Genomic DNA, 22,952 nt, shown 5'->3' on the forward strand with positions numbered 1-22,952 from the left:
GCCATTTCTCTTTAGGCCAGTCAATGTGCTCTTTGGCAGATTGTAACCTCTTCAGCACATGTCTTTTTCCCAACAGTGGGACTTTGCGGGGACTTCTTGCAGATAGCTTGGCTTCACATAGGCGTCTTCTAATTGTAACAGTCCTCACAGGGAACGTCACACCTTCTTTCATCTTCCTGGAGCTGATTGTTGGCTGAGTCCGCCCCATTTTGGCCATTCTTCTATCCATTCCAATGGTAGTTTTTCGCTTTCTTCCACGTCTTTCAGGTTTTGGTTGCCATTTTAAAGCATTTGTGATCATTTTAGCTGAGCAGCCGATCATTTTCTGCACTTATTTATATGTTTTCCCCTTTCCAATCTACTTTTTAATCAAGGTACGCTGTTCTTCTGAACAATGTCTGGAACGACCCATTTTCCTCAGAATTTCAGAGAGAAATGCACTGTAACCAGCATGTCCAACATTGCTGCCTTCCTTCCTTAAATAAGGGCAATAATTGCCACCTGTTTATCAAAGAATGAATGACCTCACTAATAGAACTCCACACTGCTATTATTTTGAACACGCCCCTTTCAATGAGTGATTCAATGACACAAAATCAGCAGCATGCATGTCATGACTGTTGGGTCTGTTGGATTTCTATTACTCTACTACACCTGCTAGGAAATTATTTGCCATGTAGGAATATAATTTCTACCAAAAACAGTGATTGATCCGGTTAGTGATGTCTGACTGCTATTATTTTGAACACAGCTGTATGTGTTTATGGGTATTGGCTTGGTGGGGGGTGTCTCCAGCAGCCCTCCCTTCTGATGGGACTGTCTGCTGGTGTGTCTCTTGTTACTAAATGTAGATTGCCCCGCCCTGTGTCATTATGCAGGGAAGGGGATTATCCCCTGAGTGTATATATCTTGTATCTGTGTTAAAATAAACTAGGCTACTTCCTGGTTTACTTCAAGACTGGTGTCGTCTAGTCTTGTATGGTCAGCGGTGGTTTCTGTGGTCGATATTCGGATGGGAATGTGGGAGTCTAATGGAAGTACCCAAGTGCAGTCAGGGGTCGGTTCCATTACACACATAAACGCGCATAAATGCAGCTAAACAGATGGTTTTTAACCTGCATTTTCCAGCAGTCTGTTTCCATCGTTCAGAAGTGTCCCGTATACATGGAGCCTTACATGGCCTAATATCTGTTGTCCCTTATTGATTGCTAACGGTGCCGTATTCCATCATCTTTATTGGCATGTTGTGATATGCATATATTGCTCCTGGGCCTGTGTGATTATTTTTGTTCTTCTGGTGTTTACATGATCCCATTTCAATCCTCATGGGGTGATTGGAACACTTATCATCCTGATGCTCAGCTAATATGCCATCTAACATATATTTTTGTAATTGACGATGACATATTGCAATTCATTTACCAAGTAAGGTGGTATTTCTTCCCATCTCTTCAGGGAAGCCTACCTAACAGCCGATCTCCTCCACTCCTCTTACCACTCCATCCCCCACAGCCATTTCCTCCTGTGCCACTATCCCCTCCCTCCTAGATTGTAAGCTCCAAGGAGCAGGGCCCTCGAACCCCTCGTGTATTGTATTGTTACTGTATTGTCTCATGTACTGTCCCCCACTATAATGTACAGCGCTGAGCAAACCTTTTGGCGCTATATAAATACTGTATAATAATAATTTACCGTGTCTGTGAATATTGGATTGTGTTTATTTCATGGAGCTTATCTATGATGTATGGTATATTTATTAGCCTTAGGTGTCAGCTCCTGTGGTAGTGAGCCCTTGTAGATGGTCAATTTGGGGTTCCCCAGGGTGCGGAGTCTAAACCCCAGCCAGCTTCTTCACCAGAGCCTCTGATGGTGGGGATGGACTTGCAGCAAGCTGGGACCAGGTCGCGGTCGCTGAGTACGCCCAGCTGAGGATGAGGAGACCACTCAGGGGAGCAGAGTACAATGGGAGGAGACAAACGGAGGTCAGGACGGGCGGAAAACAAGCACAGTCAGAGAATGAAGCTGGGGTCAGTATACGAGTAGTCAATGCAGGATATAGGCAGTACAGGGGCGGACTGACCATTCAGGCACTGCCTGAGGGCCCGGGGTCAGTAGGGGGCCCCATGAAATGCCCCTGGTAACTTTTATAGGCTTTTTTGGGTGTGCTTTGAGTGTGGGCAAGGACACAGGAGCCTCATGATCCCCTATTGCCCGGGGGCCCCATGAGTTGTCAGTCTGCCCCTGAGGCAGTAGCAACACACAGGAGCTCCAACAACTAGGAAGTTGCTCAGGCAAAGTGGCCTAGACTGAGCATGTCTTATATAGGCAGGCAAACAAGCAGGCGGGCCAGGAAGTGATGGAAGGGAAGGAAATAAAACCCAGAGAACAGCAGACGACGCCCATAGGTGAGCACAGATAGTCCACACATGTGAAAGGGATCAGGAACAGCACTGCAGCAAGGAGGTCAGAACACACAAACAAGAAACTGCAGGCTAACTTGTGACGTTAGGCCTTTGCAATCCGGATTGCTCAAGTTTTTATATTGTGATGTGTATTTTTCACCTTGCAAGGTTTCATATTTTTTTATGCAAGATTTATAATAAAGTCATTTTTGTACCATTAACTACTCTGCTTGGGTTCATTTTAAACCGTTACTACAGACGGCCCTTTTTCAGGGATGTCTATTTTTTGTATGCTCTAATTTTTCGGCATTAACCCGCATCTATATTGACTGAGGAGTCAGAGAGTAATTCTATAGGGTGATCCACCTATATCGTGGCATTTTTCTATCATTTTGTATGAATATGTACGTTTGCCTAGGATGTTTCCAGTCCCAGCTGGTAGTTATTACATCACCCACCATTGATGAGCCGTACTTCCAAGAATGTGTGCGAGGGGAACATAGATAAAGTCCTCACCAAGGCAAGCTGGAAAGTCGCACTCTCCACTATATATAAGCTCTACTGTTTCAGTCACCGGGAACTTGACCAAAAAACACTCCATCATTGGTATTCTACCCCCTTCATGTTACCTAAATTATACCTGACATGGTCCCCTAGGTGCTGGTGACTATGTGGAGAAACAAGATTGTTCCCCATATTTTATGCACCCTTACTGGAATGCTATATACTTCCTAACCTCTAATATTATAGGGCACTGGGGTTTTTTTGTCTTCCTCTGGGTCAACCGTGGGTGTAGGATTATAACTTTTTTTTTCTATGGTTGAACTGGATGGACTTTTGTCTTTTTTCAGCCAGACTAACTATGTCACTTAGATCTTACCTGACACTGTCCTTGCATTACTGAATTTAGGTACTGAACAAATACTAATAATGTTACATTTGTGGTTCTCTACCTACTTTTTGCAGCTGAACGCACCATTGTTAGAATATGGGATTCCTTTCACAGCCCAGTATGGTCAACAATCTTAGAGTACCAATGTGAAATGGAAAAAATACCAGAATTAAAAAAAATTATTAGCACAAAAAATTCATTCTAATTTGGTCCATATGGCTAAATAACGCAGATTGTACTTTATAAGATTGATGACATGTACTTACATTGCCTTGTATTGCTGACTGGAACTATTTCCTTGTATTGTTAGTCCACTCCCGTGTTTGATTACCCTCCTCCAATATTTCTCCTCCTTCTACCCTGCCTTAACCGTAAAGCGGAGTTCCACATGGAAAAAAAATAAAAGTCAGCAGCTACAAAAACTGTAGCTGCTGACTTTTAAAATACGGCCACTTACCTGTCCCTGGGTCCCGCGGTGTCCTCATCACCACCGCTGATTTCACCAGCTGTCTTCTCTCCGCGGCATCTATAGTGTGGGCACCCGGCTGTGGCAGCTTGCAGCTTCACAGCCGGGGTGCCCACTGCGCATGCGGGAGAAGCGCTGCGCTTCGTGAATGGCCCCTTAGTCTTCTGGGTCCTGTCACGTGACACAAAAGACTACAGGGAGGGAGGACAACTTCCACTTCAGGGTACCTGTTAAATTCGGGTAACCGCTCCCCAAAGGTGCCAATCCTTAATGAGGAGCGAGGGACAAAGGCTTCAAGTGGAACTTCCCCTTTTAAGTGGAGCTCCACTTTAACTTCCCTTTCTATACTCCCTTTTCCTTCCCTCTTACATCCCCAAGATGAAGACATTTGTTCTCCACCATTACTATGGCTGTAAACTTCCGTTCAGTCTACTAATTCTATGTGACCTGCTGTTTGCATTACTGTTTTTCTTCGTGTCATTTATGCTCCTGTAATTTGTATGACTTCATTCTTCTGTACACCTTTACTGCTTTATGAATTTATTGATATAGTCGGATACATCTACATACAATGATAAATATAATGAATGTGACACTGACAAATGACATCACAATCATTTTCTAAGAGAACGTGTTTAATATTCACCTTTATGGAAGGTGATGACAGAAATCTTCCCTCTCTTGAGTGATGGGTGGTTTTGGTATCTGACGCTTTAGGATGTTTTTGATACTTTGTCCCCCTCTGGTCACTGTGGTTCCTCCTCTCTAAGTGACTACATTGTTCTGTAGTGATGTAACGGCTGATGGGAGGAATCACTACACCCAGCAGGGGACAAGGTTTCCAACAAACCCAAAGTATCTGATACTAGTGGCATCCATAGCTCTTCAAGAGAGACTCAATTAGACTCTACCGAAGAGGTAAGTATTAAATATTTAAATTCCCAAACAAGAGTACAATACTAAAATATATATATAATAATAGAGATAATTCTATAACTACAGGTAACCCAGTGTTGCTCCTCACATATCAGCGGATAACTGTCTTTGTATTCAGGTCAGGTCTGAACAGAATTATGTAACATTTTGGGAAGAATATACAGCCAAGAAGTACAGAACTTGATGCCATTATAGCAAAGACCTCCACAGCCACCATGTATTTCCCTCTGGTGCTCAGATAGGCCGGGATCATGGCAATCCAGACACTGCAGAACACCAGCATGCTGAAGGTGATGTACTTGGCCTCATTAAAACTGTCCGGTAATGTCCTGGCTAAAAAAGCGATAATGAAGCTCACAGCTGCCAGAAGCCCCATATATCCCAGGACAGAGTAGAAGCCGATAACTGAACCCTCATTACACTGAATGATGATCTTCCCCTGATAAGAGTGAATGTCTCGATCCTGGAAGGGGGGAGAAATAGACAACCAAGTGACACAGATTATGACTTGGACCAGTGAGAAGACACAAATGATACAATTGGACAGTTTGGTTCCCATCCATTTCCTCCAGGGACTCCCAGGTTTGGTGGCCTTAAAGGCAATACACACCATGATACTTTTGGCAAGTAGAGAAGAGACGGCAACTGAGAAGATGACACCAAAAGAGGTGACACGCAGCATGCAGGTCACATCTACTGGATGGCCGAGGAACAAGAAGACACAGAGGAAGCTCAGCATGATGGAGACCAGGAGAAGATAGCTCAGGTTCCGGTTATTGGCTTTAACAATGGGGGTGTCCTGGTAATGTATAAATATCCCCAATATTAAACCAGTCAGAAGACAACAGAGGATGGAGACAGCTGAAAATACTGCAACAATGGCGTCATCAGTGTAGGAGAGAAATTCCACCGCTCTTGGGACACACCAATCCTTCTTCTCATTTGGCCATTCATCCTCAGGACATTTCATGCAGTTTTCACTGTCTGCAGGAAGAACAATACAAACACAATGAGCATCGGGGTCAGAGCTTCTGAGGAAATGAACTGTCTTGTGTTGTCTCACAGCTAGCAATGGGATTTCCATCAGTTAATTGTGGGAGATAGATAGATATTATTATTATTATTATTACATCGAGTTTATATAGCACCAAAGGGTTTACTCAGCGCTGTACAATAGAGTGGGGGGACAATACAAGAAACAGAACAGCAACAACAACAGTGAACGAGGGGTTAGAGGGCCCTACTCTTTCAAGCTTACAATCTAGGAGGGAGGGGGTAGTAGCACAGGAGGACGTGGCTGTGGGGAATGGAGTGGTAAGAAGAATGAAGGAGAACGGCTGTTAGGTGAGGGAGGGTAGGCTTCCCTGAAGAGGTGGGTTTTCAGGGAGCACCTGAAGGTAAGGAGGGAAGGTGACAGTCTGATGGACTGGGGCAGTGAGTTCCAGAGGATGGGGGAGGACCTGGAGAAGTCTTGCAATCGTGTGTGGGAGGAGGAGACCAGAAAGCAAGATAGAAGGAGGTCCTGTGAAGAGCAAAGGGTACGGGTAGAGTGTACTTGGGAATCAGGTCGGTGAGGTAGTTAGGGGCAGTGTTGTGCACGGCTTTGTAGGTCAGGGTTAGTAGTTTGAATTTGATGCGTTGGGCAATCGGGAGCCAGTGGAGGGATAGGCAGAGGGGGGTGGCAGAGGTGGAGCGGTTGGTGAGGTGAATGAGTCTGGCCGCTGAGTTTAGGATGGTCTGGAGCGGGGAGAGCCTGTGCTGGGGTAGGCCTGTGAGAAGGGAGTTGCAGTAGTCAAGGAGTGAGATGAAGAGGGAGTGTACGAGTAGTTTTGTGGTGTCTGGGGTAAGGAAGGAGCGTATTTTGGCGATGTTGCGGAGGTGGAGCCTGCATGTGTTTGAAAGTGATTTGACATGAGGTTGAAAGGAAAGGTTAGAGTCCAGAATGACGCCAAGGACTTTGGCTTGCGGGGCGGGATTGATCTTGGTGTTGTTGATAGTGATGGATAGGATGGGGGGGGGGTGAGTGGGCAGGGGAAGAGATGAGGAGCTCGGTTTTGGAGAGGTTAAGCTTGAGGAAATGGAGCGACATCCAGTCTGAGATGTCGTTTAGGTGAGTGATGCGGGCGGAGACTGTGGGGGTGAGGTGAGGGGTGGAGAGGTAAATTTGAGTGTCATCAGCGTAGAGGTGATAGTTGAAGCCGTGGGAGTGTATGAGGTGTAGATGGAGAAGAGAAGGGGTCCAAGGACAGAGCCTTGGGGGACCCCAACAGAGAGGGGGAGGGAAGGTGGCACCGTTGTAGGAAATGCTGAAGGATCGTCAGGATAGGTAAGAGGAGAACCAGGAGAGAGCGGTGTCTCTGATGCCAAGGGAGAGAAGTTTATTAAGGAGGAGGGGGTGGTCAACTGTGTCAAAGGCCGCGGAGAGGTCCAGGAGAAGGAGGACAGAGTAGTCGCCTTTGGCTTTGGCGGTTAGCAGGTCGTTAGTGATTTTGCGGAGGGCGATTTTGGTGGAGTGTAGGGGACGGAAGCCGGACTGTAGTGGATCAAGGAGGTTGTTGTCAGGTGGGCGCTTAGGCGATCGTAGACTAGGCGCTCAAGGAGCTTGGAAGTAAATGGCAGCAGGGAGATGGGTCTGAGATTGTTTGGGTCAGTGGGGTCCAGGGAGGACTTTTTGAGTATGAGGGTGATGTGCGCATGCTTTAGGGGGGAGGGGAATGCGCCAGTAGAGAGGGAGAGATTGAAGATGTGGGTGAGGGAGTGGTTAAGGGAAGAGGGGGGTGACTGGAGGAGTTGAGAGGGGATAGGGTCCAGGGGGCAGGTGGTGAGGTGGGCTTCTGAGAAGACCCTGGTGACTTCCTCAGTGGTAGCAGGGCTGAAGGAGTACATTTTTGGGGGGGTTACGGTAAGCAGGGCCTTGGGTGTGGTGGGGGGCAGTGCGGTTGCAAGGTCAGAGGAGGGAGAGATGGGGGGGGGAGGCTGGGTGGGGAGGTAGATTGCGAGTTGACTATGTCCTTACGGATTGTGTCAATCTTGTTGTGGAAATGAGTGGCAATCTCGTTGGCGGTGAGTGAAGTGCTGAGTGGAGGAGGGGGGGGGAGAGAGCAGGGAGTTGAAGGTGGAGAAGAGTCGGCGAGGGCAGGTGGAGAGGGTGTTGATCAGGTTTACGAAGTAGGCCTGCTTGACGGTGTGGAGGGAGGAGGTGTAGGTGAGGAAGGCAGATTTGTAGAGGGAGAATGCACGAGGGGACCTGGTTTTGCGCCATAGTCTCTCCAGCGAGCGACATTTGAGGCGTTTAGTATGGTCGTTCTGTCATGGTTGACGCGGCCTAGGTTTGATGTTGCGTGTGGTTAGGGGTGCCAGAGAGTCTAGGGCAGCTGACAGTGAGTCGTTGTACGTGGAGGTGGCTAGGTCAGGACATGACAGTGGAAGGATGCTGTCGTGTAAGCGGTCGGCAGCCGAGTGGAGGGGGGCCGGATGCAGGTTGCGGAGGTTGCGGCTGGTGATGGTTTGGCACTTTGGAGGGGGAGTTAGGGGAAGGGGAGACGGAGAATGTGAGGAGGTGGTGGTTGGAGAGAGGGAGGGGGGTGTTAGTGAACTGGTTGAGGGTACAGAGGTGGGAGAAGACAAGGTCCAGGGTGTTCCCATCAATCTGGGTGGAGGATTGCATGTGCTGTGTGAGCGCAAAGGAGGAGCTTAGGTGGAGGAGATGGGAAGTAGCTGAGTTGTTGTCGTTGATGGGGATATTGAAGTCCCCAAGGATGATGGTCGGTAACTCAGAGGAGAGGAAGAAGGGAAGCTAGGTGGCGAAGTCATCCAGGAAGCGGGGTATGGATCCGGGAGGCCTGTAGATCACTGCGATCCTTAGGGGGGTGGGGGAGAAGAGTCGGATGCAGTGAGCCTTGAAGGAGGAGAATGATAGAGAGGGGGGGTTAGGGAGGACCTGGAAGGTGCTCAGCGGTGATAGGAGCATGCCAACACCACCACCTCTGCGACCGCTCGGTCTGGGTGAATGGGACCAGACGAGACCTCCATAGGAGAGTGCCGCAGGGGAGGTAGAGTCAGTGGCCTGTACCCAGGTCTCAGTGACCGCTATGAGGTTGAGGGAGCGGGAGATAAAGAGGTCATGGATGGCGGTAAGCTTGTTGCATACTGAGCGGGCGTTCAGGAGTGCAACCAAGAGAGGGGGGTTGGATGCGGGGAGGAGGGGCACAGGTGTGAGGTTGAGGGGGTTGCGGCGGCAGGCGGGAGCAGGGGGGTCCCTGGGGGGGGTGGTGAGGGGCCAGGGTTTGGGGAGATGTCCCCAGTGGATAGGAGAAGGAGAAGGGTGAGGAAGGTGGCATGGGAATGGGAGGTGCAGGAGTGTGTGGGTCTGATAGTGGTGGCACGTGGGTCAACGGGGGAGTGGAGTAGCAGGAGGAGGTGGTGAGTGCCATAGTGGGAAGAGGGAAGAAGTGAAGGGGCAATGTAGAGCTGTTTGGGGGGGTAGGCGGGTAGAGGGAGGCAAATTTTGGGATGGAGGACAGGAATACGAGGAGGAGGAGTGCAGGTGGCATGTTGGGGTGAGCGGAGTGCTGGACAGGTCGGGGAGGTGGCGGGATACAGGTCAGGGCAAGGTGATGTGGAGAGTCTGTATCGCCGTGGAGGAGTCCATTTGAGTCCTTCTGAAGGGGGAGAGTGAGAGAGGAGGGCAGCTGGGTCAGCAGCTGGCTGGTTGCAGTCTGTGGATGCAATATGCTGGCGTCCGTGGGTGCTGTGATGCATCTTGAGTGGGTACGGTGGTTTGGCGAGTGGAGGGGTCATAGGACGCGATGTCCGGGGGTGTTGGTAGGCACGACGTCTGGTGATGCTGGCGGCTCGGTGACTGGAGATGTTGAGGCCAGGCGTCAGGTGCTGAGGGCTCGGCATCGGGAGGCGCTGAAGGTGCTGGAGGGCCCGGCGTCAGGAGGTGTTGAAGGGTCATCGTCAGGCGGTGGTGTTGACAGACGTCTGGAGGTGGAGTGGGCTAGGTCTAGCTAGGTGCAGTAGGACTCGGTGTCCGTGGGCGAAGTGAACCAGTGCATGCGGATGCTACGGGCCAGCGACTGAGGGTGCTACGGGTCCAGTGTCTGTGGGAGTGGTAGGGCCTGGTAGATAGATAGATAGATAGATAGATAGATAGATAGATAGATAATAGATAGATAGATAGATAGATAGATAGATAGATAGATAGATAGATAGATAGATAGAACTCCTATGTGTAGAGACTGCACATTATGCACATTAGCATGTGGTGAAAAAAAAAGATATGCACAATAAAAGTGACAATGGGGAGTTTCAATTTATATTGTCTGAAAACCCTGAAAATGAAGATCTCTTTTCCTACCGTTTGGCCTGTTAAATATACCATTGTAAACATTTTGTTTCAATAATGAATGAAAATTAAAAAAATACCTGTTTATTATGTCAGAAATTCAGAGCTGTCCTGCTATTATTATACAGGATTTTTATAGTGCCCACAGATTGCACAGATCTTTAAGGGGATATAAAGGGAGACAATACAGTTACAATGCAATAAAAACTAGAGTATTAAGAGGGCCCGGCACATAAGAGCTCACAATCTAATAGGGTCGGGCAAGTGGTACAAAGGGTTATAACTGTGGAGGTAGAGCTGATGGAAGTGATAAATGTGTAATTAGAGCCCTATAGTATGGCAGAAAAAAGACAAAGTCCATCCAGTTCAACCAAAAAACAAATAGTTATAATCTTACACCCACAATAGATCCAGAGGAAGACAAAAACCCAGCAAAGCACGATCCAATTTGCTCCTGCAGGGAAAAAATTCCTTCCTGATCCCCCGAGAGGCAATCGGATATTCCCGGGATCAACTTTCCCTATAAATGTTCTATCCAGTTATATTCTGTGTATCCAAGAAAGGATCCAGGACTTTCCTACAGCAATCCACTGAGCTGGCCACAACCAACTCTGGAGGGAGTCTATTCCACATTTTCACAGCTCTCACTGTGAAGAAACCTTTCCGTGTTTGGAGATTAAATCTCTTTTCCTCCAGAAGTAAAGAGCGCCCCCTTGTCCTCTGTGATGACCTCAGAGGGAATAACTCTAAACCGAGTTCACTATATGTCGAAGATGGCGACCGGAGTAGTCCTGTAGTCAGGAGCTCCGTTGCCCAAGTCCCCATCCGGATGGCAGCGGACTCCAAAGGGGCCCCCACCACCCTGTGGCCCCCGATAAGCACCCAGGGAGGAGTGCTGGGCCAGTTTCAGCCCAATCCCGGAGCTCCGGGATTTGCGGCTTACGAAGCCACGGCCTCACTTTTTGCCACAGCTGAGACCCAGAACGCCGATCGACGGCCAAGATCGCCGCCACTCCGCCCCTTGCTGACTTGCCTGCTCCCGGAGACCCTCTCCATCAGCTCAGGGGCCCACCCCAGTCCACCCAGCACCCTGCCACAGACAGCAACCTGCACCCAGCCTCGGCCCAGGGTCCACTTCAGGCCACCCAGCAACTAGCACCCAGCCAGCACCCAGCCTCGGCCCATCGGCTGATTCCAGGCCTCCCAGCACTGCGCAACAGCCAGCACCCAGCAAACCAGTTCCCAGCCTCAGCCCAGGGACCACTCCAGGTCACCCAGCACACTGCACTGACAGAGCACGTGGCTCACAGCGCCAAAATCCAGCCACCAGCACACAGCCTACAGCACCCAATCTGGCTGCCCTCCGGTCTCCTGCTGCCCCAACAACCAAGGGACCAGAAGCCAGCCTGCATCCATGCCGCCGTACCCAGCAGACGACCACAGACTGGTGAGGCCTACCATCGCCTTCCACGACGCAACCCTGACAGGACCTGCTAAGCCCAACGAACGACCTCGACCTGGTGAGGCCTACCTTCGCCTACCCTGGCACAACCCTGCCCTGACCCAAAGTCCATCCAATGAGCTCCACTGTGGACGTTCACCTCGCATCTCCTCAAGTCCGCAGTGAGCCTACTTCTACGCCGCCAAACCCACCAGATGAGCCCAGCCTGGCAATGCCTAACATTACCCTCCAGGCCGCTACCCTGCCCGGACCTGCTGAGCCCAACAGATGATCTTGACCTAACCAATGGATGACTTCAACCTGGTGAGGCCCACCATCGCCTACTCCGGCACAACCCAGCCCTGACCCGCAGCCCTCCCGGCTTCTACCCATCCCGATCCCAAGCACGAGAACTCTTGTCACGGAAAGATCCTAATCACTAGAACGCCTGCTACGAGAAGCTACTTCAACGTGATACGCCACTGCACGACGGACTATCCACAACAATGCTCCCTGAGAAACATTTCACCTCCCTCAACTGTCCACCACTCTGCTTACCCTCCTAAAATGCCACCTGTACTCCTCCTCCTCATACTCCTCTCCTCCATGCCCAAAATCTCCTTTCTCTACCCCCCTACTGCTCCAAAACAACTATACATCGCACCCTCACTGCTTCCATCTCCCCACTATGGCTCTTACCACCTTCTCCTAATACTCCACTCTTCCACCAACCCACACGCCACCCCCGCTCTCATGCCAACTTTCTCACCCTCCTTCTTCTCCTAACTGCCAGGGACATCTCCCCGAACCCTGGTCCCTCACAACCTCACTCACCCACTAGGCACCCTCCTACTTTCACAAACTGCCGCAACCCCCTTAACCTAATACCTGTCCCCTTGCTCCCCACAACTGCCCCTCTATCTCGTGTGAACTCCTGAATGCCCGATCGGTTTGCAACAAGCTCACCGCCATCCATGACCTCTTTATCTCCCGCTCCCTCAACCTCCTAGCGGTCACCGAAACCTGGATCAAGGCCACCGACTCTATCTCCCCTGCGGCACTCTTCTATGGAGGTCTCGTCTGGACCCATTCACCTAGACCAAGCGGTCTCAGAGGTGGTGGGTCGGCATGCTCTTGTCACCGCTGAGCACCTTCTAGGTCCTCCCAAACCCCCCCTCTATCATTCTCCTCCTTTGAGGCCCACTGCATCTGGCTATTCTCTCCCTCCCCTCTGAGGATTGCAGTAATCTATCAGCCTCCTGGACCCGTATCCCGCTTCCTTGATGATAACTCCACGTGGCTACCCTTCTTCCTCTCCTCTGAGCTACCCACTATCATCTTTGGAGACTTCAATATCCCTATCAACGTCAATAACCTGGCTACATCCCGACTCCTCTACCTAACTTCTTCCTTTGCACTCACACAGTGTACACAGTCCTCCACCCACTCCGATGGGAACACCCTGGATCTTGTCTTCTCTCATCTCTGCACCCCCCACAACCTCACAAAAGCCCCTTTCCCTCTCTCTGACCACAACATCGTTATGTTCTCCATCTCCCCATTCCTCAAACTCCTCCCCCCATTCCTCAAACCATCACCAGCCGTAACCTCCGCAACCTGAACCCTGACCCCCTCCACTCTGCAGCTGACCGACTCTATGACAGTATCCTTCCCCTGTCCTGCGCTGACCTGGCCGCTACTGCTTATAACAATTCACTGTCAGCCGCCCTAGACTCCTTAGCACCCGTAACCATCCGTAGCATCAGATCCCGACTGCTTCAACCCTGGCAGAACGACCACACCAAAAATCTTAAACAATGCTGTCGTGCGCTGGAGCGACTATGGTGCAAAACCAGATCCAAACAAGTGTACACCCTATACAAATCTGCTTTCCTCACCTACACCTCCTCCCTCTACGCTGCCAAACAAGCCTACTTCGTAACCCTCATCAATACCCTCTCCTCCAGTCCTCGCCAGCTCTTCACTTTTAACTCCCTACTCTCTCCCACCCCACCTCCACCCAGTATCTCACACACCACCCACGAGATTGCTAACTACTTCCAAAACAAGATCGTCGCAATTCGTAGGGACATCGCCAATGCTCATCCTCCACCCCACTTAGCCTCCCTCCAATGATAACCCCTCAACACTCCCCTCCTCTGACATCTCAACTGCCCAGACCCCAATCCATCAGACTGTCACCTACCCTCCTCACTTTTAGGCGCACCCTGAAAATCCATCTTTTCAGGGAAGCCTACCCCGCCCTCACCTAACAGCCGATCTCCTCCACTCCTCCCACCACTCCATCCCCCACAGCCTCTTCCTCTTGTACCACTATCCCCTCTCTCCTAGATTCTAAGCTCGAAGGAGTAGGGCCCTCAAACCCCTCGTGTATTGTATTGTTACTGAATCATCTCATGTTCTGTCCCCCACTATAATGTACAGCGCTGAGCAAACTTTTTGGCACTATATAAACACTGTATAATAATAATATATGAACCACTGATGTATTATACATAGAGATCATATCCCCCCTTATGTATTATACATGGAGAACATATCCCCCTTATGTATTATACATGGTGATCATATCCCCCTTATGTATTATACATGGAGATCATATCCCCCCTTATGTATTATACATGGAGATCATATCCCCCCCTTATGTATTATACATGGAGATCATATCCCCCTTATGTATTATACATGGAGATCATATCCCCCTTATGTATTATACATGGAGATCATATCCCCCCTTATGTATTATACATGGTGATCATATCCCCCCTTATGTATTATACATGGAGCTCATATCCCCCCTTATGTATTATACATGGAGATCATATCCCCCTTATGTATTATACATGGGGATCATATCCCCCCCTTATGTATTATACATGGAAATCATATCCCCCCTTATGTATTATACATGGAGATCATATCCCCCTTATGTATTATACATGGTGATCATATCCCCCCTTATGTATTATACATGGAGCTCATATCCCCCCCTTATGTATTATACATGGAGATCATATCCCCCCTTATGTATTATACATGGAGATCATATCCCCCTTATGTATTATACATGGGGATCATATCCCCCCCTTATGTATTATACATGGAAATCATATCCCCCCTTATGTATTATACATGGAGATCATATCCCCCTTATGTATTATACATGGTGATCATATCCCCCCCTTATGTATTATACATGGAGATCATATCCCCCCTTATGTATTATACAGGGAGATCATATCCCCCCTTATGTATTATACATGGAGGTCATATCCCCCTTATGTATTATACATGGAGATCATATCCCCCTTATGTATTATACATGGAGATCATATTCCCCCTTATGTATTATACATGGAGATAATATCCCCCTTTATGTATTATACATTGAGATCATATCCCCCCTTATGTATTATACATGGTGATCATATCCCCCTTATGTATTATACATGGAGATCATATCCCCCCTTATGTATTATACATGGAGATCATATCCCCCTTATGTATTATACTTGGAGATCATATCCCCCCTTATGTATTATACATGGTGATCATATCCCCCCTTATGTATTATACATGGAGATCATATCCCCTCTTATGTATTATACATGGAGATCATATCCCCCCCTTATGTATTATACATGGAAATCATATCCCCCCTTATGTATTATACATGGAGATCATATCCCCCTTATGTATTATACATGGTGATCATATCCCCCCCTTATGTATTATACATGGAGATCATATCCCCCCTTATGTATTATACATGGAGATCATATCCCCCCTTATGTATTATACATGGAGATCATATCCCCCTTATGTATTATACATGGAGATCATATCCCCCTTATGTATTATACATGGAGATCATATTCCCCCTTATGTATTATACATGGAGATAATATCCCCCTTTATGTATTATACATTGAGATCATATCCCCCCTTATGTATTATACATGGTGATCATATCCCCCTTATGTATTATACATGGAGATCATATCCCCCCTTATGTATTATACATGGAGATCATATCCCCCTTATGTATTATACATGGGGATCATATCCCCCCTTATGTATTATACATGGTGATCATATCCCCTTTATGTATTATACATGGAGATCATATCCCCCTTATGTATTATACATGGAGATCATATCCCCCCTTATGTATTATACATGGAGATCATATCCCCCCTTATGTATTATACATGGAGATCATATCTCCCCTTATGTATTATACATGGAGATCATATCCCCTCTTATGTATTATACATGGAGATCATATCCCCCTTATGTATTATACATGGAGATCATATCCCCCCTTATGTATTTTACATGGAGATCATATCCCCCTTATGTATTATACATGGAGATCATATCCCCCTTATGTATTATACATGGTGATCATATCCCCCTTATGTATTATACATGGAGATCATATCCCCCTTATGTATTATACATGGAGATCATATCCCCCCTTATGTATTATACATGGAGGTCATATCCCCCCTTATGTATTATACATGGAGATCATATCCCCTCTTATGTATTATACTTGGAGATCATATCCCCCTTATGTATTATACATGGAGATCATATCCCCCCTTATGTATTATACATGGAGATCATATCCCCCCATTATGTATTATACATGGAGATCATATCCCCCCTTATGTATTATACATGGAGATTATATCCCCCCTTATGTATTATACATGGAGATCATATCCCCCCCCCATTATGTATTATACATGGAGATCATATCCCCCTTATATATTACACATGGAGATCATATCCCCCTTTATATATTATACATGGAGATCATATCCCCCTTTATGTATTATACATGGTGATCATATCCCCCCTTATGTATTATACATGATGATCATATCCCCTTTATGTATTATACATGGAGATCATATCCCCCCTTATATATTATACATGGAGATCATATCCCCCTTTATGTATTATACATGGTGATCATATCCCCCCTTATGTATTATACATGATGATCATATCCCCCTTATGTATTATACATGGAGATCATATCCCCCCTTATATATTATACATGGAGATCATATCCCCCTTTATGTATTATACATGGAGATCATATCCCCCCTTATATATTATACATGGAGATCATATCCCCCCTTATGTATTATACATGGAGATCATATCCCCCCCTTATGTATTATACATGGAGATCATATCCCCCCTTATGTATTATACATGGAGATTATATCCCCCCTTATGTATTATACATGGAGATCATATCCCCCCATTATGTATTATACATGGAGATCATATCCCCCCTTATGTATTATACATGGATATTATATCCCACCCCTTATGTATTATACATGGAGATCATATCCCCCCTTATGTATTATACATGGAGATCATATCCCCCTTATGTATTAGACATGGGGATCATATCCCCCTTATGTATTATACATGGAGATCATATCCCCCCTTATGTATTATGCATGGAGATGATGTCCCCCTTATGTATTATACATGGAGATCATATCCCCCTTATGTATTATACATGTAGATCATATCCCCCCTTATGTATTATACATAGAGATCATATCCCCACCTTATGTATTATACATGGAGATCATATCCCCCCCTTATGTATTATACATGGACATCATATCCTCCCTTATGTATTATATATGGTGATTGTATACCCCCCTTATGTATTATACATGGAGATCATATCCCCCCTTATGTATTATACATGGAGATCATATCCCCTCTTATGTATTATACATGGAGATCATATCCCCCTTATGTATTATACATGGAGATCATATCCCCCCTTATGTATTATACATGGAGATCATATCTCCCTTTATGTATTATACATGGAGATCATATCCCCCCTTATGTATTATACATGGAGATCATACCCCCCCTTATGTATTATACATGGAGATCATATCCCCCCTTATGTATTATACATGGTTATCATATCCCCCCTTATGTATTATACATGGAGATCATATCCCCCTTATGTATTATACATGGAGAGCATATCCCCCCTTATATATTATACATGGAGATCATATCCCCCTTTATGTATTATACATGGTGATCATATCCCCCCTTATGTATTATACATGATGATCATATCCCCCTTATGTATTATACATGGAGATCATATCCCCCCTTATATATTATACATGGAGATCATATCCCCCTTTATGTATTATACATGGAGATCATATCCCCCCTTATATATTATACATGGAGATCATATCCCCCCTTATGTATTATACATGGAGATCATATCCCCCCTTATGTATTATACATGGAGATCATATCCCCCCTTATGTATTATACATGGAGATCATATCCCCCTTATGTATTATACATGGAGATCATATCCCCCCTTATGTATTACACATGGAGATCATATCCCCCCTTATGTATTACACATGGAGATCATATCCCCCCCTTATGTATTATACATGGTGATCATATCCCCCCTTATGTATTATACATGGAGATCATATCCCCCCATTATGTATTATACATGGAGATCATATCCCCCCATTATGTATTATACATGGAGATCATATCCCCCTTATGTATTATACATGGAGATCATATCCCCCCTTATGTATTATACATGGAGATCATATCCCCCCTTATGTATTATACATGGAGATCATATCCCCCCTTATGTATTATACATGGAGATCATATCCCCCCTTATGTATTATACATGGAGATCATATCCCCCTTATGTATTATACATGGAGATCATATTTCCCCTTATGTATTATACATGGAGCTCATATCCCCCCTTAATCTCCTCTTCTCAGTAGAGAATACATTCAGTTCCTCTAATCTTTCCTCATAGCTGATCTCCTCCATGCCTCGTATCAGTTTAGTTGCCCTTCTCTGTACTTTCTCCAGTTCCCTCATTTTTTTTTTTAAATTGTTGCCCAAAACTGAACTGCATATTCCAGATGAGGTGTTACTAATGATTTGTACCGGGTTTTGGGGATGATATCTCTCTCTCTGGAGTCTATACCTCTCTTAATAGGATTTTGCTTGCGTCAGAACCCGCAGCTTGGCATTGCTGCTATTATTAAGCTTGTTATCTACCAGAACCCCCAGATCCTTCTCCACCTTTGACCCCCCAGATCCTTCTCCATTGACTCCCCCAGATCCTTCTCCACCATTGACCCCCCTCAGATCCTTCTCCACCATTGAACCCCCCCAGATCCTTCTCCACCATTAACCCCCCCAGATCCTTCTCCACCATTGACCCCCCCAGATCCTTCTCCACCATTTAAACCCCCAGATCCTTCTCCACCATTGACCCCCCAGTTATACCCCCCCTAGTATGTATGATGCATGCATGTTCGTAGCCCCCAAGTGCGGAACCTTACATTTAGAAACATTAAACCTCATTGGCCCCTTAGTCCCCCAGTTACACAGAGCATTGAGGTCGGCTTGTAAATTGGAGACATCCTGTAAGGACGTTATTCCCCGGCACAGCTTGGTGTCATCTGCAAAGACTGAAATGGGATTTATAATCCCAAATCCTGTATAGTTTATAAATATATTAAAAAGTAAGGGCCCCAACACTGAACCTTGGGGTACACCACTGATGACCCCAGACCATTCAGAGGATGAATCATTAACCACTACTCTCTGAATACCATCTTTTAGCCAGTTTTCTATCCATTTACATTCAGATTTTTCCAGCCCGTAGACTTTACCTTACATATTAGCCGTGTGTGAGGAACTGTGTCAAACGCTTTTGCAAAATTCAAGTATACCACATCCACTGCCACCGCTCTGTCCAAATATACCACGTCCACCGCCACCCCTCTGTCCGAGTATACCACGTCCAACGCCACCCCTCTGTCCAAGTATACCACGTCCACCACCCCTCTGTCCAAATATACCATGCCCACAGCCCCCCCCTCTGTCCATGTATACCACGTCCACCTCCACCCCTCTGTCCATGTATACCACATCCACCGCCACCCCTCTGTCCAAGTATACCACGTCCACCATCACCCCTCTGTCCAAGTATACCACGTCCACCACCACCCCTCTGTCCATGTATACCACGTCCACCACCACCCCTCTGTCCATGTATACCATATCCACAGCCCCCACCTCTGTCCATGCATATCATATCCACTGCCCCCCCCCCCCCCGTCCATGTATACTACGCCCACCGCCACCCCTCTGTCCAAGGTTTTGCTCACCTCCTCATAAAAAGAAATCAGATTTGTTTGACAACTTCTGTCTTTCATGAATCCATGCGGTCTGTTGCTTACAATATTTTTTCCCAGCAAGAACTCCTCTATGTGGTCTTTTATTAAACTCTCCAGTATCTTCCAAATATAGAAGTTACACTTACAGGTCTATAACTTTGACTCCTTTTTAAATGTTGGTCCCACATTGGCCTTACACCAATCCAGTGGTACTATGCCAGTCATTAAAGAGTCCCTAAAAATGAGAAACAATGGCTGTGAAATGACAGAGCTTAATTCTGTAAGGCCCCGTGGGTGTCTGCCATCCAGTCCAGGGGCTTTATTCACCTTTATTCTGTCTAAATATTTCTGGATCATATCAATTGTGAGCCAATGTGGATCATCTGGAGCTGTGTCAGTACCACCCCCCATTATGGACAAGAGCTCCCCATGTTCCTTTGTATACACAGAGCTGAAGAAGGGATTTCATATATTGGCCTTCTCTTTGTCCCCAGTCACCCCCTCTAGATGGTTCTGTAGAGGGCCTACATGCTCGGACCGGACCTTTCTACTATTAATATATTGGAAGAATTTTTGGGGGGTTGGTCCTGCTATCTTTTGCAATCTGTCACTCATTTTAAATTTTTGTGCCTTTATTTCCTTTCTGCATATTCTGTTCTATTCTTTGTAATGTGTAAACGATGATCGCGTTCCTTCATTTTCATATTTAATAAAAGCTCTTTTCTTATTATCTATAGCTTTTGTAACTTTGGCCGTAAGCCACATAGGTTTGATTTTTAGCCATTTATACTTGTTGCCCATGGGAATATATTGTGCAGTGTGGTCACATACAGTCTTTGTGAAGAACTCCCATTTCTATGTTGGGTTTCATCGATGCCAATATTCCCTCCCAGTCTAAGTCTTGGAGAGCAGCTCTCAAGCTTGGAAAGTTAGCTCTCTTGAAATGGAGCATTTTTATTTTTCTTATATGTGCTCACTGTTTACAGCTAACAGTAAATGATATCATGTTATGGTCACTGCTACCAAGATGTTCTTTTATATGGACATTCGTAAAAAGCTCTGCATGGTTGGAGATGACCAGGTCCAGCAGAGTATCATTCCTAATTGGGGCTTCTATGAACTCTACCATAAAATTGTGCTGTAGTAGGTTTAAAAATGTTTGCCATTTAACTGTTCCTGCAATACCATTACTCCAGTGACTTTCCGGGTAGTTACCATCCCCCATTAGTATCACTGTCCCAGCCCTTGCAGCCCCTTCCATCTGTACAAGGAGCTGAGTCTCCACCTCCTCATTTACACTGGGTGGCCTATAACAAACTCCAATGATTACCTTTCTGGTACGCCCCTCATGTGCAGTTCCACCCATAATACTTCAGCCTCATCACACTCTCCATCATCTAGGTCCTCTTTTAAACTCGCTCTGAGATCACTTCTCACATAAAGACAGACACCACCACCTTTCTTATTTCCCCCATCTCTCCGAAAGAGAACATAGCCAGGAATATTAATGGCCCAGTCATGTGAAGAATGAAGCCAAGATTCAGCAATACCAATTCAATCATAGTTCTCTTCATGCAACAAAGCTTCCTCACCTACTTTGCTTGGCAGACTTCTGGCAGTGGTGAACGAACACTTTAATGGATTGACACCTTGTTCACACGTATTTTTCATATTTTTTATTTTCATACAAATAGTACCAATTCCACTGGTTGTTTGTAACATGGGAACCTTCTTGTCTGCCATAGATTTTGAAATTATATGTTGGGCTAGTTGAAGCCAGTGAAGAGATAGGCAGAGGGGCAGTAGTCATGGGTTGGTTAGTAAGGTGCATTAGTCTGGCAGCAGCATTCATAGCAGACTGAAGGGGGGGTAGCTAGTGTAAGGGTAGGCCAGTGAGAACGTGAGACACTAACGTGTGTGGAGGGACCATTGGTTGTGCTGTTGAACTCAATGGTAAAGTCATGGGGAGGGGATACAAAAGGAGGAACTATTAGAAGCTCAGTTTTAGAAAGATTGCGTTTGAGGTAGTGGTGTGACATCCATACTAATATGTCACTTAGTAAATTTATGATCTGTAAGGGGATTGAGGGGGTGAATTGAGAAGTTGAGAGATAGATCTGGGTGTCATCAGCATAGAGGTGACATTGGAAGCCATGGGAGATTATCAACTGGCCTATGGAAGAGATTTAGAGAGAGAAGAGGAGGAGTCCGAGGATGGAGCCTTGGGGGAACCCAACAGAAAGAGGAAGAGGAGCAGAGTAGATGGTATTGTATGTGACACTAAAAGTGCACTGGTACCAGAATAACCAGGAAAGAGCAGAGTCATGAAGGCCAAGGGAGTGGAGTTTTTGAGGACAAGTGGGTGGTCAACTGTGTCAAAGGCAGCAGAAAGGTCTAAGAGTATGAGTATGGAGTATGGCCGTAGGATTTAGCAGTTAGCAGATCATTGGTGAGTTTTAATAGAACATTTTCAGTGGAATGTTGGGGGAGGAAGCAGAACTGTAGGGGATTGAAAAAGTTGTTGTCAATGAGGTAGCAACTCATACTACTGTGGATAAGGCATTCAAGAAGCTTGGAGGCAAATGGGAGCAGGGAGATGGGTCTTAGGTTATTTAAACAGGTGGGGTCCAGTGAGGATTTTTTAAATATGGGGGTGGCCAGTACATGTTTGAGCGTGGAAGGAGATGTGCTTGAAGAGAGGGAAAGGTTGAAGATTTGGGTTTAAGAGTTTAGGATGGAGCAGGAAGATGGTCATAGTAATTGAGAGGGGACAGATCCAGGGGAAAGGTGGTGAGGTGGACAGAGGAAAGGAGTTTGGAAACTTCCTCAGTGGTAACAGGGTTGAAGGAGGAGTGTGGTGTTGGACTTGGTGTGTTGATTGGGAGAGAAAGCTGGATGCTGGCTATCTCATGACGAATTGTGTTGATTTTGTTATTGAAATGATTGGCAATATCCTGGGCAGTAAGCAAGTTGGTGGCTGGAGGCAGTGTGGGGTGAAGTAAGGAATTAAAGGTAGAAAAGAGTTGACAGGATTTGGATGAGAGGGTTTTGATGAGACTCATGTAGTAGGTTTGTTTAGCAGTATGGAGGTAGGAGCTGTATTTGAGAAGGAGGGATTTGTAGAGGGTGAAGTCTTTCAGGGATTTAGTTTTACTCCATACTCGCTCAAGAGCACGGCTGCATCTCTTGAGACTT

The 22,952-nt window shown here is 46.4% G+C and overlaps 1 protein-coding gene across 1 annotated transcript in view; it reads right to left on the minus strand.

Moving 5' to 3' along the window:
- Positions 1-4,787: 4,787 nt before the first annotated feature.
- Positions 4,788-22,952, minus strand: part of LOC149457648 (vomeronasal type-2 receptor 116-like) — a 31,155-nt gene continuing 12,990 nt past the window's right edge. The window contains exon 2 of the mRNA XM_089683385.1: positions 4,788-5,680. Within this exon, the coding sequence (XP_089539511.1) occupies positions 4,788-5,680 (893 nt within the window). The remainder of the gene's footprint in view (positions 5,681-22,952) is intronic.

The sequence above is a fragment of the Staurois parvus genome, unplaced genomic scaffold (assembly GCF_062004578.1).
Source record: "Staurois parvus isolate SC_StPar_1 unplaced genomic scaffold, SC_StPar_1.0 ptg000308l, whole genome shotgun sequence".
In the NCBI taxonomy this organism is placed as follows: Eukaryota; Metazoa; Chordata; class Amphibia; order Anura; family Ranidae; genus Staurois; species Staurois parvus.